Here is a 14,171-nt window from a genome sequence, read left to right on the forward strand (position 1 = left end):
TGTTACTGTGTTTAACTCTGAGAACTCTCCTTCAGAGACTCCAATGAGAGTGCTGCCTGGCCAGGCTTCCCAAGAACCATGGGGATCAAGAAACAGCAATTTTTAAGTCACTCTACAGAGGACCAGGCTTCGTCTCAAGTTCATGTGATCATTTTCCAGGAGAAGTAGGCCCGTGGAAGGGAGGACAGGGCATTAGGAACAGTGACTGCAAAGGTATCTTGCCCTCTAAGATTCTATGACGTGAAAGTTAAATTTTTAAATTTGGGATTTGGGGAAAGACAACGCCACTAAATAAAGACAAATACATGCACGGTGCATGCTGAATAAACATAGGCACGGATGGAACACAGGTTTACACTTGTGGGATGTGTTCTGGGAAAATCTCTTTGGGCGACAGGAGTAGTCAACTTTTGAGGAAAAGCAGTAAGACAGCGCCCACGGTGTACATTTCTATTTCGTAAATGCATTTTAAGGAGGAAAAAAAAAAACACACGAAACCCCACAGGCACAAATAGACCAACTTTAATAGATATTATTTTGTATTTATATAGCGCCTTCTTCAAGAACCTTAGATGCTTTACAGACATTGTATCTAATTAATCCCCACAACAACCCTGTGAGGTAGGTATTACTCCCATTTTACAAGATAGGGAGACTGAAGCACAGAGAGGTTAAGTGACTTGCCCAAGGTCACACAGTTAAATTCACTGAAGAGCCAGGACCTGAGCGCCTTAGCCTCCCGGCTCCCAGGTTAAATACCTCATGAGAGAAATCTTCAATGAAAAAGTAGCTTTAAAGAAAGTATCAAGAGTAGTATGTTATGGAAGTGAGGTCTTTCTACTGCCATCAAGGAAAGGAAAAAACACGGATGGTTAGAGGCGACGAGACCCATATATTACACACCCCCCCTTCTCCCTCTGCCTAGAGTCTCAGGGCTCCTATCTCCAGCCAGCTTCTAAAGGTACCACTGCCAAGGCAGAAGCCGTATGACTTAGAAGTGAGACTTCATTTAGAATACTTACTTTCAGTTACGATAATTCATAGAAATTCTTATTCCAAAACACAAAATACGGGACAGCCATCCCAACAAACATGTACACAGTTAGACGGCAATCAGCACCGTGTACAACTGAAACCCGCCGCTCCTTTCAGTTGGTCAGCCAACACACACCCTCATGTCGCTTTCTAGATGCGTCACTTTTCTTTCTCTGTCTGCATTTCTCCCCCCAGCCCTAAACCCTTCGAGTTTTTAAAGCATACTGCGTTTCTGAGAAGCTTCGAGACATTGCACGTAGATGCAGCTGCACTTAAGAGGACAAAGTGAATGGAGAACCATCATGCCATTGTCCTGCCCCTGACAGGTCGTCCTATTAAACAGGGTGTAGATGTGAACAGTGTGCGACTACCATGGAACTCAAGAAAAATGTGAGAACTTGCTTTCATAGAAAATTTAACCTTGGCTTTTACTTTACTGTACTTTTTTTTTTTTTTTAATGCAAAATGTAAAGTTTACAAATACAACACAGTATCCCAACGCTGTACCTTTATGCAAATGACTTCATCTATCTTTCTTCTACATGCCGCGGACCAGTGCAAGTTAAAGCTGGTTCAGCTTCACGTTACTCGTCGTCTCTGGACTGAAAGCTGCAGACCTTCAGCTTTAAATTACAAGACGATTTGGCTGAAGCCCTCAAAGCAAAAAAAATGTATGCACCTCCAGAGCTCTGACCTTGCCCACATTCTTGGTTGATTCTCTTGAGCCACACTGGTAGATTGGGCAGGCCATGTAATTTGTACGAAACCATCCCAGCCAGGGGTAAGGCTTTAGAAACTGTTATCTGCAAAAGCAATCTGTCAGAAGACATCATCATTTTCTCCTGGCACATTTGTTTCAACAGTCCAATTAGCTAAGTGACCCTGTTAAAGATCTATTCATGGAACGAATAGGTGAAGTCATTTCCTGAGCTAAAAGATACAGATAATAAATGTTAATAATAGCAGCAGACAAAAACATTCTTCTTTGTTGCTTTTTTTTTTTTCAGATTCAACAGTATTAGTAAAATAAGTTTAGAAAATTACAGCAATTAAAAAAAAAGATTACTGCCTTAAAAAGACTTGAATAAAGAACATCTAAGACCTGATTGCTATTATTTTGAATATATATTCAATTACTTTCTGCAAGTTACATTCGGCCACTGTCAGACAACTTACTGATGTATAGGAAAGTGTCAACTGCAATGGTTTACATACATCTTACATCACGCATGTCACTTCTTGAAACTCCCAACAGAATGAAGTCTTTACAAACACAAAGTTAAATTTCTAAACACTCTTCCAGTAAGATCTGTAAAGGTGGAAGGGGGGGAAAAGGACTTGCTTTCAAAGAACTCCTGGTTGACCTCATTAATGCACTCCTCAAAAGGTCTGTCAGCTCCCCAGGAAGGCTGGGGTTGGGATGGTCACTTCTTTCCAGAATAAAGAACATCTGAAAATAAGGTAACTGCTGTGACATGAGTTTTCCAAACGTGACCTCAGCCTGAAACAGAGTACTGAAGAACCCTCAAGACTAGCACACCACTACCACACCAGGATTTCTTCCATCATTCCACAACAATAGGGAATTTTTTGATTATTTTTTTTTAATTTTACTGAAATTAAAGCTGAATAAAACTTACAACTAGGAACAAATATTTAGAGCCAGAGATATCAGTTCCTCCTGGAAAAAGAATAATTTACCTTCTCTCACTGCAATTTTTCTTAGGGTAACTTATGATTTAAAATAGTTTAAAAATTCACCTTAAAAATAGAAACAAACGAAAGGATTCATTAAACTGACAAAAACTAATAAAAATATGCTCAAATTTACCAACAGAATCATGGGCACTTCATACAATACTTAGACTCTACCAGTTTTAAGTAAAATAAATAAGGAAAAAAATTATAATTACAAAGCCAGTCTTTCCCCTTGGGGAAACAAAAAGCCACTTTTGACCAATTGTTCCCTAGATATACATATACTGTATATGATTATAAGCTTCTTCAGAGAAGCAAACGTTATTTGCCTTCCTGACACTGGATTCTAGTATGTGTTAAGTCTCTTTACATCAGGAAGGCGACTCCAAGTGTTGGGCCCAAAAAGCATTTCCGGTTTACGCTCGAAAAGACTACCCAGTGTTCTCTCTCTACGTGTCCAACCCAGGCACGCGCGTGTGCGGCGTGTTCAGCATCACCTCCTGCCATCGTCAGTATAACCTCGCACAGACTCCCGTTTTCTCTGCTGCACCCCCAAGGAGCTCAATCACTACCGGTGCAATGAAGGAAGAGAAAATGCATGTCGGTTACTGGAAGGCTGTTTTACAAGAGGAGCTGGTATCTCTGATTTCACTGCCTTGTGCAGAGTTGCACAGACAGCATGATACCTGAGCGAATCAATCAACTACCAGGATAGGAAGAGCGTGTTAACCCACGGTCTTTGCTTTATTGTGTGCAAAGTGTGCTGCTGCCCCCCTGAGCTCCCTGCAGTTCTCTTTTCTTGGAAAAATCGGTGCTTGATCCTTTCCCAAATAACCAGAGAAGAAATGAGGCAGAAAGTCTCTCTTCATCGCGGTTCCCTCAGTCCCGGGACTGATAGAAAAGGATGTAGCCAGACTCAGAGTTCTTCGAGATATCTGATGTTAACCCGTAGAATTCTTCAATAGCTTGTGCATCTATTTTCTGCAAGGGAAAAAAACAAACGTCAGTAGACTCTTTGGACTCCTGGAATCCAGTAAAAGCTTCAACCTTTCTTAGGATAATGTCTTTCATTTTCTCATTTGTAAAACAGCTCTGCACAATCAGAATGGCTTGGATGATGCCCAGTATTGGTGAGAACATGGAACGCATGGAACTCTCATTCATAGCTGGGAGTGCAAAACGGCACCAGACACAGACAAAATGCTTTCATCATCTTCTAAGCCTGAACATACCCTGTGACCCAGCAACTCTATTCCTAGGCACAGGCCGAACTATAAGAAACAACGGATTGTCAACCATTTGGGATCTATGAACACGGCAATTTCATAAGGTCCAATCTAATATATACTCAAGAAAAAAATGAGTGCATATGATCAGTGAAAGACTTGTACGAGGGTAACCAAGGCAGTTTTATTTTAATAGTCATTAATGGACAAAAAGCCAAGTTTCTAACACGGTATATTTGTACAATGAAAAATTAGATAGCAATTTAAAAAAAGAACTACTACTGCAAGTAAGAAGAATGAACTGCATAAATACGAATGAGTGAAAAAAGACACCAAAGAAGTCATACTGGATGAGTCTATTTGTATTCAAACATAGACAAAATTAACCCCAGTAAAGATAATAAAATTAGAAATAGTGGGTTCCAGGGGATGGGGGAGGAAAGCTGTAGGTACTAAAGGGGAAAACGAATAAGAGAGCTTGTTGGGGTGGTGAAATACACTAGTTCTTGATCTAGATGGCAGTTATGTGTGTGCGCTCATGTGTGTGTGTTCACATGTAACAATTTAAACTGTTGCTTAAAATCTGCATACTTAACTGTGTCTTATAGCTCAATAAATTATTTTTTTCATAGTGTAAGTTCTTATTCTTAACTAGCTCTGTGGTTGAAAGATCTCACTTGTTTTATTCTAAACATTTTCAAGGCTACCTGACTGTTCCAGCAGCACTGGAACTGGGTATTAGGGACTGAGAAGTAGGAATTCGATTACAACCTGAAGACCTGTCATATACAATGAGAAGCTGGAAGGAAAAAGTCACGAGCAAGATACACACATAACTTTGAAGGAAAACAAGAAATCAGGAAACTACTTACTTCTACAATGTCGTCATCAAACAACAACCAAAAATCATGACTCTTAACTATTGCAATATAATGGCCTCGATTGGGACCACTAAAACAAAGAGAAATAAAAGTTAACTTTATACAAAGTTTATTAGTATTACTCTTCTTGTCCTAAATTCCATGTTCTGTAAAGGAGAAAAACTGAAACAGATAAAAATGTTCCTTACTTATTCTTTCCCCCCAAGAGATCAAGCTACATTGATTTGAATTGTCATTCGATTTTAAAATAATTTGTACTCTGCTTTGAGAGATATAACCAGTATTCTATTTATATAAAGCTATGCTATTAAAATTCTTTGTTGCCTTTTAAAATTATTATTTTTAAAGTAAAGTTCAAATTTGATTCTGCAAGAGACTTAAATAAAATTTTCTAGCATTTTTGTGGGGCAGGAGAGGCCAGAACACACTGAATTATAACTACAGAACAATGTACATAGAATTATTTCTGAGTCTTAACCCTTGGCAATAGTTTTTCTTGAGGAAAAAGTCCACATGATGCTTGAAAAAGATACTGAAACCTTGGATCTGCAATCAAGCTCCAACTTCATAAACTTCTCTAAACAAATAACTTATTTTTAGTATTATTAGTGCTAGTTTTAATTCTTAGCAACATGTAATTATTATAATTGCCTCTGCCTTTCATTTTAAATAAATCTGGGATACAGAATCTAGAAAAATGTAAAAATAAAGGTGGGGTTTTTTTGGTTTTTTTTTTTTTTGGCCATGCTGCATGGCCTGTGGGATCTTCATTCCCCAACCAGAGACTGAACTCGTGTCCCCCGCAGTGGAAGCGTAGAGTCCCAACCACCGGACCACCAGCCAATTCCCTAAAAGAAATTCTTTTTAAAGAACATATCAAAGATTTTTTTAACTTCTCCCAGTTATTTAAGTATGACTCACTAGAAAAGCTTATATAATTTTTAATTAAATTACAATTCTACCACAATTATTACATTATAGGCCTTGAAAAAATTTTCAACACAAATTATCCTTTATGGCTCTGAATACTATTTTAAAAGCAGCAACCTCAGATCTGAGAATAAGCTGCCTCCCAGTTTCTTTAGATCTTTGATCCCGTAGTTAAAATGAGTATCTTTGTTGAGAGAAAGATATGACGAGAGTACTTTTTCCCTGCAGAAGAAAACATCTCAAACTTAAAAAAAAAATCTTAATGCTAACATAAACCTCCAGTCTGATCATTACAGTAGAGTTCTGTAAGTTATCTGATACCGTTTTCCTCTGTTCAGATGTCATTACTTACTTTAGAAACAGAACGCTCCAAAAATGGAAAAGCAAGATTACTGCTGAGGATAAACGACAGGAAACGGGCTGACGCAGCCCACGGAGGTTAAAGACTGTAACAGGGTGGACCCCCCTCCCAGCTCTCTTGACATATTCTGAGCAGAAAGGTGGGAGGCAGGGACAGCTAACATTCTCATTATCTGGGATACAATACGCTGTTAGTACACGTTTCCAAACACCAGGGGAAATGGAGGAGTGTCTTGTTTTAAAATTATTACAAGAAGGGAATTTCTTGGTGGTCCAGTGGTTAGGACTTGCACTTCCACTGGCTGGGCCCTGGTTCAATCCCTGGTGAGGGAACTAAGATCCCACAAGCTGTACAGTACAGCCAAAGTATGTGTGTGTGTGTGTGTATATATATATATATATATATATATAAAATAAAATTAATACAGGAAATAGTAAACAGTCAATGAAGACTGTATGTTCTAAACATAAATGTTGATTATGCAATGCTCTTGTGGTCTGAGAATCTTTTTGAGCTATTTTATGAATTAAGGTCTGTAGATGAGATAGTACACTAAATTAGCTAATAGGAAACATACACACGGACTTGTAAAATCGGAAAACTTATCTTTGAAGGTTATCTCCAAAGCCTTCTAAAAGTGTTTTTCATTATTATCAATATGATGAACATATCCAACTAGTCTCAGATTTTGTAAAAATAAAGAATTTATTTTATAAAATCTCTTTAAGCAGCATCTTTTTTCTTTTTTTTAACCAACAACCAAGAAAAACAAAAAAGAAAACTAACAGGACTTAAAAGTTCTCAGAGTAATATTTAGATGGTGGTGGTGGTGGTTTAGTCACTAAGTCGTTTCTGACTCTTTGCAACCCCATGGACTGTAGCCCGCCAGGCTCCTCTGTCCATGGGATTCTCCAGGCCAGAATACTGGAATGGGTTGCCATCCCCTTCCCCAGGGGATCGTCCCAACCCAGGAATTGAACCCGAGACTCCTGCACTGCAGGCAGATTCTTTACCAGCTGAGCTACGAGGGAAGCCCCTATTTAGATAATAAGAACAAATATCAGATCCAAGCAATAATGCACTATTTAAACAGATAAAAGCTTTAAGGAGGAAATGGTAAAATGGATCTGAAATACTCATTCTGAAATAAACTCATCTCGGTCCTAGAGCACTGGGGGTACAGGATCTCTGGCAGGCCCGCCTCTGAGTGGCTCTGGGGTGTCCTGTGCACACTGCCCGCCCCTGAGCCTCCGGCCGGCACGGCCCACACCCGTTACCTTCCACAGTGAACCACGACGGCCACGAGGTCGTACATTCTGTCAGGATTGGTCGCATCGCCTGAAGTGTTAAACAGACGAAGTTCTAAAGGAAAAACCACCCGGTAAGAAAGTTTCGTGTATCGATGAAGTTGATCCATATACTTAAATCTTTTCAGATGCAGAGCTAGAATCATGGGCAGCTTTTTCACTTTCATCCTGTCAGAATAAACATGAAGACAGAATCTCGTAACAGACATTCACCATGTACTTAAAAGAACTATCAAACTGCAGGATCCAATTAACCGTTGACAGTTTTATTAGCCCAGCACTGCCCACTTCCGCGTTTTTTCTACCTGTGCCTTTTTTAAGCTTTTTATTTTGTGTTGGGATAGAACTGATTAATAATGCTGTGATGGTCTGAGGTGAACAGCGATCTCCTGTGACTCTTATATCAGCAGAGCAATATTCTGACAGTCTTAAGACGGCCCCGTCCCTCATCATCTCCAAACCACATAATGCAACGTGGAACTCCGTGTGGCTCCCAGACAGAGGTCTAGCTGGTTATTTTAAGAACTCTGAACTCCTGAAATAGAGGTCCCTTATGACAAGGCAGACTACAGGCGATTCCTGCGTCTGGTAGAGGAAAAACCGGTTCCTAAACGCTGCTGAGCAGAGATTGAAATATATTTGTTCTACTCATCTACATAAGTCAGGAACAGACTGGGAACAGGAGAGAGAGAGAGAGAAGTGAAATGAACCCCAGCCACTCAGGCTGTTTCACAGACAGGATACAGCTCCTTACTGCGTGGATCCCAGAAAGGCAATAAAATAACCTGGAAACACAGGAATGAGGTTTCTACCTGTGAAGTCCAGGCCTCCTCATCCTCAACAATCCTGAAGACCCCCTCCATGCCATCTCCACTCCCCTATGTCACCGCATGGCAGCCTCTTCTTAAAAAAATTCTCCGCCAACGCTTTCCCGTCCAACAGAAACAGCTGTTCTCCTCCGTCCTCCATCAGCACTTTACAGACTCACTCTGTTTTGGTACAGTTTGCTACACTACAAAATACAGAGATGGTCGTGGTCTCTCTCTCTGTCTAGGGTCTGGACTCCGGGCAGACAGACACCATCTCTTTCATCGCATTTCTCCACCCCCAGTAACATGCCTGGCACAAGCAGGTACCTGACAAACAGTGCGGAACTGAATTCTGTACGTGTTCAGGGAAGCAAAACACTTTTCATATTTAAAAAAAAATTTACTAAGCCACTGCCTCTAATAAAGTGAAAAAAAAATTATAGCCTTATTCGAAACCTGCATTCTGCATTCTACAGATCTTAAGTGTGGAGGAGCAGCTGATTATCCCAGAAATATTTATTAACCTGGCCAGTGGAAAACATCAGTGAAAATAAATGTAAAAACCTAATCTTTCCTGGAAAACCAGCCAGCCACAGGAACCAACAGTCTTTATGCCCTTTTCCTCAATAATTCCATTTCTAGAAATTAAATATATAACCTCAAATACAATATCCCTGAGCCCTCACTGAGACTGAGAAATAGGGATATTCATAATCTCAAAATACCTCCACACAAAATGCATACGAGTAACAAACTAGGGAGAAAGCACAGCTTAACACTGGGCGACAGCACCTCAGTCAAGTGACCAGAGAGAACGGTAGGAGTCACGGGACCTACAGAGTAGGCCCCAGACCGTCCTGGGAAAGACTGGCTGTGGGGCTGACCCTCAGCTGGCATCTGGGAACCTGATCTGGGGGTGCTCCCGCTGTTCCCTAGCTGGTAAGCGGTTCTCGATGTGCCTGAACTTATGGTACAGATCATATGGTTTATGCTGAGCTCTTGCTTCCCTTCCAGGAACCTGGAGTTTTGGTACAGGCCTGATGGCTTGGCGGGGGAAGAATCCGCCTGCGATGCATTAGACATAAGAGACTCAGGCTTGATCCCTGGGTCAGGAAGATCCCCTGGAGGAGGAGATGGCAACCCACTCCAGGATTCTTGCCTGGAGAACCCCATAGACAGAGGAGCCTGGCGGACTGTGGTCCGTTGGGCCGCAAAGAATCGGACACTGAGTGAGTGAGCGTGTATGCACACACACAGGCAGGGAATGCCTAGGTGACCTGCCCCCAGTAAATCTCGGGCACCACGCTGAGTCTGTGATGAGCTTCTCTGGGAGACAATGCTGCCACATTCGATGCTGGAGAAACAAGTGTGTCCAAGTGACTCCACGGGGACAGGACACCTGGCTTCCCCTTTGCTGATCGGACCTGTCACTGTTCCCTGTGACAAACCTTGGCTGTGAGCAGGACTATAGACGCTGAATCCTGTGAGTCCTTCTAGGGAAGCATCAAATCCAGGAGTGGTCGTGGGGCCCCGACACATGACACGCATCAAAATCGTGTATTTAAAAAGAACACAGCCTCACCTCTGTGTGATTCCTGCCCAGAATACATAATCTGAACCTCATCACATGAAAACATTAGATGGACCCAAAGAAGGACATTCTGTAAAGTAACTAACCTGTAATTTTTAAGTGTCAAGAGAGTGAAAGTCAAGCAAAGACTAATAAGGAACTGCTCCCGATGTAGAAAGACGACAGAGACACGAATGCTAAATGCAACGTGTGCTTCTGGACTGGACCCTTTTTTTCTATAAAGGACATTACTGGGACATCTGGTGATGCTAAAGGAAGGTCTATGACAACAGTAACATGTCAGTGCTGCTGTCCTGACGTGGCCGGACATGGTACAGGGGAAACGTCTCCGCTGGCAGGACACTGCTACCAAAGCCTCAGAATTGTGGGACATCACAGCAGGGACCCACTCTCAAATGGTTAAGGGTGAAAAAGCATTCTTGGTATATTGCTCACAAGACTTTTGAGGCTGCTTCAAAATAAAAAGTAAAATAATCAGGGTGATGAGGAGTCCCTTTTCTGATACCAGAATACGGTCTTCATGGTAACACACTGAGAAAAGGCATGAATCCTAGGAGGAACAGTGGAGATTGGAGTGGGCGTGAGGAAAGCACTTTCCCCCTCTTCTTTCCTCACCAAGAGAAAGCTTACACAACGAGGAGAGCTTCAAAGCAGAACCCTCTCACTGTGTTGGTTTATGGTGATTAAACACTCACCAAGTGTGGACAGTCAAGGCAGCACAGAGTTGAGCACTGTTTGCCTGGTAACCACCTAATGTGTTTGTCTAGTAATTACCTAATGAGTCTTAACGGTTGGTGATAAAACGAAGGATGATTACTCAATGTAAACTGCCAGAGATCACTTTTGGTTAGAACATCCATGGCCAAAGAATCACTATGAATTTCAGAAAACACTAAATTACCGTTTGTGTGCTTCCTGTTTGCTGCGACATTCTTCACAGTAATATTTGTATTCACTGCATAGAGTTTCTGTGTTGCTAAAACCCCTGTTGTAAAATTCAAAATAAATTAGTTTTGCCTATACCAGAAAATGATGTATTCATTTAAAGATATTCTAAAAACCAAAGATAATCATTAACTGTCAAAATAAATAATTCCATGCTTACCTTAAGCAGTGAGTAATTGATGTGTTTTGTTCCACGTCAACAGAAAGGTCTAAAAAATCTTCATCTTTGCTGCTTATCTGTAAAAATAGGAGAATTAATTACCGTTGATTTCTTTAGATATCAGGAAATTACTGCTTCAAAATGATAGAATTAAATGTGGGTTATTATCAGTATTATTAAATACATAAAGAACCTTTTCCCCCAAGTTGAAAAGAAACTACTTGAGTCATGCAAGTTTACAAAAGGACGCTGAATCAACACCCTTCATTATATTTAGAGGAAAATACCAAAGTGCACCTACGGCTGCTCTCCTTACTGGCAAAGGCTGGTGTGATGTGAAATCCTATCACTTCCCCGAATCCTGGTATGGGGGGTGGTTTAGTCACTCAGTCGTGGCCCACTCTTTCAACCCCATGGACTGTAGCCCGCCAGGCTCCTGTGTCCATGGTGTAAAGCATAAAACAAACTATGCCATATACAGTAATTCTTAAAAGAACACAGGACAAGGCTGAATGAGAATGGCTGGTAAAGGACATGATCTCTGTATTGTTTAATTATTTAAGAAAAAAACTACCATTTAAGAAAAAATGTTAGTCCAACATGCCAAATGAGCCTTCACTTATGACCTTCTTTCATTTACCCTCTGAATTTAACCATGTTCTGTTTGAACTATGAATAAATCATCTGTCATGATCTAAAGTTACTACTGATTCAGTGAACTGGAGTAGGACACATCCCTCATGCTGGCTGCCTCCCTCGACAGGATGCAACAGGAGGGACGTCAGACTCGTGCCCGGGACCCCTCACCACCACACGACTCTACACGCACAGATGGTCTGTGATGACTTTCTCGATACGACACCAAAAGCATTTAAAGAATATCAAAAGCATTTCCATGAAGGAAAACAAACAAACAAACTGGACTTTATTAAAATTTAAAATTAAAACATTAAAAACTTCTGATTTGCCAAAGGCATGGTTCAGAGAAAGTAAAGATGAGCCACAGGCTGGGAGAAATCCTTGCAAATGACACAGCTGACAAAGGCCTGGTATCTAAAATGTACAAAGTACTCCTAAACCTCAACAACTAGAAAACAAACAACCTGATTTGAAAAATGGGCCAAAGACTAGTACTAATACCTCAGCAAAGAAGATATATAGATGGCAAACGGGTGCATGTAAAGATGTTCCACATTATATGCCATCAGAGAAATGCAAATTAAAACAAGACAACACTACACACCTATTAGAACAGCCAAAATCCAAAACACCGACATCAGCATGTGCTGACCAGGACGTGGAGCAGCAGGAACTCTCCCTCATTGCTGGTGGGAATGTGAATGTAGTTCCTTCCAAAACTAAACGTACTCTTCCTACCACACGATCTAGCAACTGCGCCCCTGACCACTAACTGAGGCACTGAAAACACATCCACACAAAATCCTGCACATGCCTGTTGAGAGCAGCTTTATCATAATTACCAAAAAGCAACCGAGATGTCCTTCAGTAGGTGAATGGATAAACTCTGGTACATCCAGACAATAAAATGTAATTCAGCAATAAAAAAAAATGAGCTATCAAGCTGTGAAAAGACAGGCGGGAACCTTAAATACCTACTGCTGAGTGCAAGAAGCCAATCTGAAAAGGCCACGTGCTCTACGATTCCAACCCCGTGGCATCTGGAAAGGGCAAACTATGGAGGCAGTAAAATGACCAGCGGCCGATAGGGGCTGGGGCGGGGGGAGGCACAAATACACGGGGCACAGAGGGCCGTCAGAGCAGCGAGACTACTCTGTACGACACTGCAGTCACAACACAGCCCTCCTGTTCAACATGAAGTCTCAGCACAGTTCACACCGCAGCGAGTGTTCCTCTGCAGGCTCATGGTTCAGTCAACAAGAGACAGCTGAGAGGCTCGTCGGTCACAGGCACCACAACTCTCAAGCTCACTCTCATACTCATCTTCAAAGAACTTTTAACACGATGGGTTAGATGTGTTCTATACGACATTTGATGATATACTTACAGTTTCACAAGTAAGACACCTGGTTTCATTAGTCAGTGTTCCCTGAAAGATCTCATGAACCCATGTTGGGTCTGGTGTGCTGTTATTTTCACTGTCGATGTTACCGTTAGGCAAACGACCATTTTGTTTCTCCTGCTTTCTCTCTTCTTGTAAAATATCAGCAATGGTATTTAGTAGATAATTTAGGAATTCGTGGGCATCTTGCTGCATGTAGTTGTCAAAGAGCTCTAAAAATAATGATACATAGAGAATTATTTCAGAATGAATAACTTCATTAAAAAAACTAAATTACAAAAAGTATATCTAGTATTCTATCAGAATTACATAAAATGTTTGGGACTGTTAGTAATGAACAAGAAACACGTACCTTTCACATATACAAATTATGACTCAAATGTGGGGAAAATAAAGTTATGATGAATAAAAGTCTTCTGCTGCTGCTGCTAAGTCACTTCAGTCGTGTCTGACTCTGTGCGACCCCATAGACAGCAGCCCACCAGGCTTCCCCATCCCTGGGATTCTCCAGGCATGAGTACTGGAGTGGGGTGCCATTGCCTTCTCCAATGCATGAAAGTGAAAAGTGAAAGCAAAGTCGCTCAGTCGTGTCCGACTCTGTGCAACCCCATGGACCGCTGCCTACCAGGCTCCTCCGTCCATGGGATTTTCCAGGCAAGAGTACTGGAGTGGGGTGCCATTGCCTTCTCCAAAAATCTTCTAAAAAATACTAATTGATCAAAAAAGAGAAAACCTATCCTCATACATAATGTATTGAGGTGGTAAGAATCAACTGCTTTTTATTAGTTCACTTAATCTATTGTGCCGTAAATACTACAAAAAGGCAAAATGGTTGTCTGCGGAGGCCTTACAAATAGCTGTGAAAAGAAGAGAAGTGAAAGGCAAAGAAGAAAAGGAAAGATATACCCATTTGAATGCAGAGTTCCAAAGAAGAGCAAGGAGAGATAAGAAAGCCTTCCTCAGTGATGAATGCAAAGAAATAGAGGAAAATAATAGAATGGGAAAGACTAGAAATCTCTTCAAGAAAATTAGAGAAACCAAGGGAACATTTCATGCAAAGATGGGCTCAATAAAGGACAGAAATGATATAGACCTAACAGAAGCAGAAGATATTAAGAAGAGGTGGCAAGAATACACAGAAGAACTATACAAAAAAGATCTTCACAACCCAGATAATCACGATGGTA

At 41.1% G+C, this 14,171-nt stretch overlaps 1 protein-coding gene across 1 annotated transcript in view; it reads right to left on the bottom strand.

The window, feature by feature from the left end:
* Nucleotides 1-500: 500 nt before the first annotated feature.
* Nucleotides 501-14,171, bottom strand: part of USP12 (ubiquitin specific peptidase 12) — a 67,364-nt gene continuing 53,693 nt past the window's right edge. Inside the window, exons 4-9 of the mRNA XM_010851209.1 lie at nt 12,970-13,196; nt 10,944-11,020; nt 10,740-10,823; nt 7,409-7,606; nt 4,832-4,910; nt 501-3,714 (exon numbers count right to left, since the gene is read on the bottom strand). Of these exons, the coding sequence (XP_010849511.1) occupies nt 3,613-3,714; nt 4,832-4,910; nt 7,409-7,606; nt 10,740-10,823; nt 10,944-11,020; nt 12,970-13,196 (767 nt within the window). The 3' untranslated portion in view covers nt 501-3,612. The remainder of the gene's footprint in view (nt 3,715-4,831; nt 4,911-7,408; nt 7,607-10,739; nt 10,824-10,943; nt 11,021-12,969; nt 13,197-14,171) is intronic.

Source organism: Bison bison, unplaced genomic scaffold, assembly GCF_000754665.1.
Source record: "Bison bison bison isolate TAMUID 2011002044 unplaced genomic scaffold, Bison_UMD1.0 scf7180017864299, whole genome shotgun sequence".
Classification (NCBI taxonomy): Eukaryota; Metazoa; Chordata; class Mammalia; order Artiodactyla; family Bovidae; genus Bison; species Bison bison.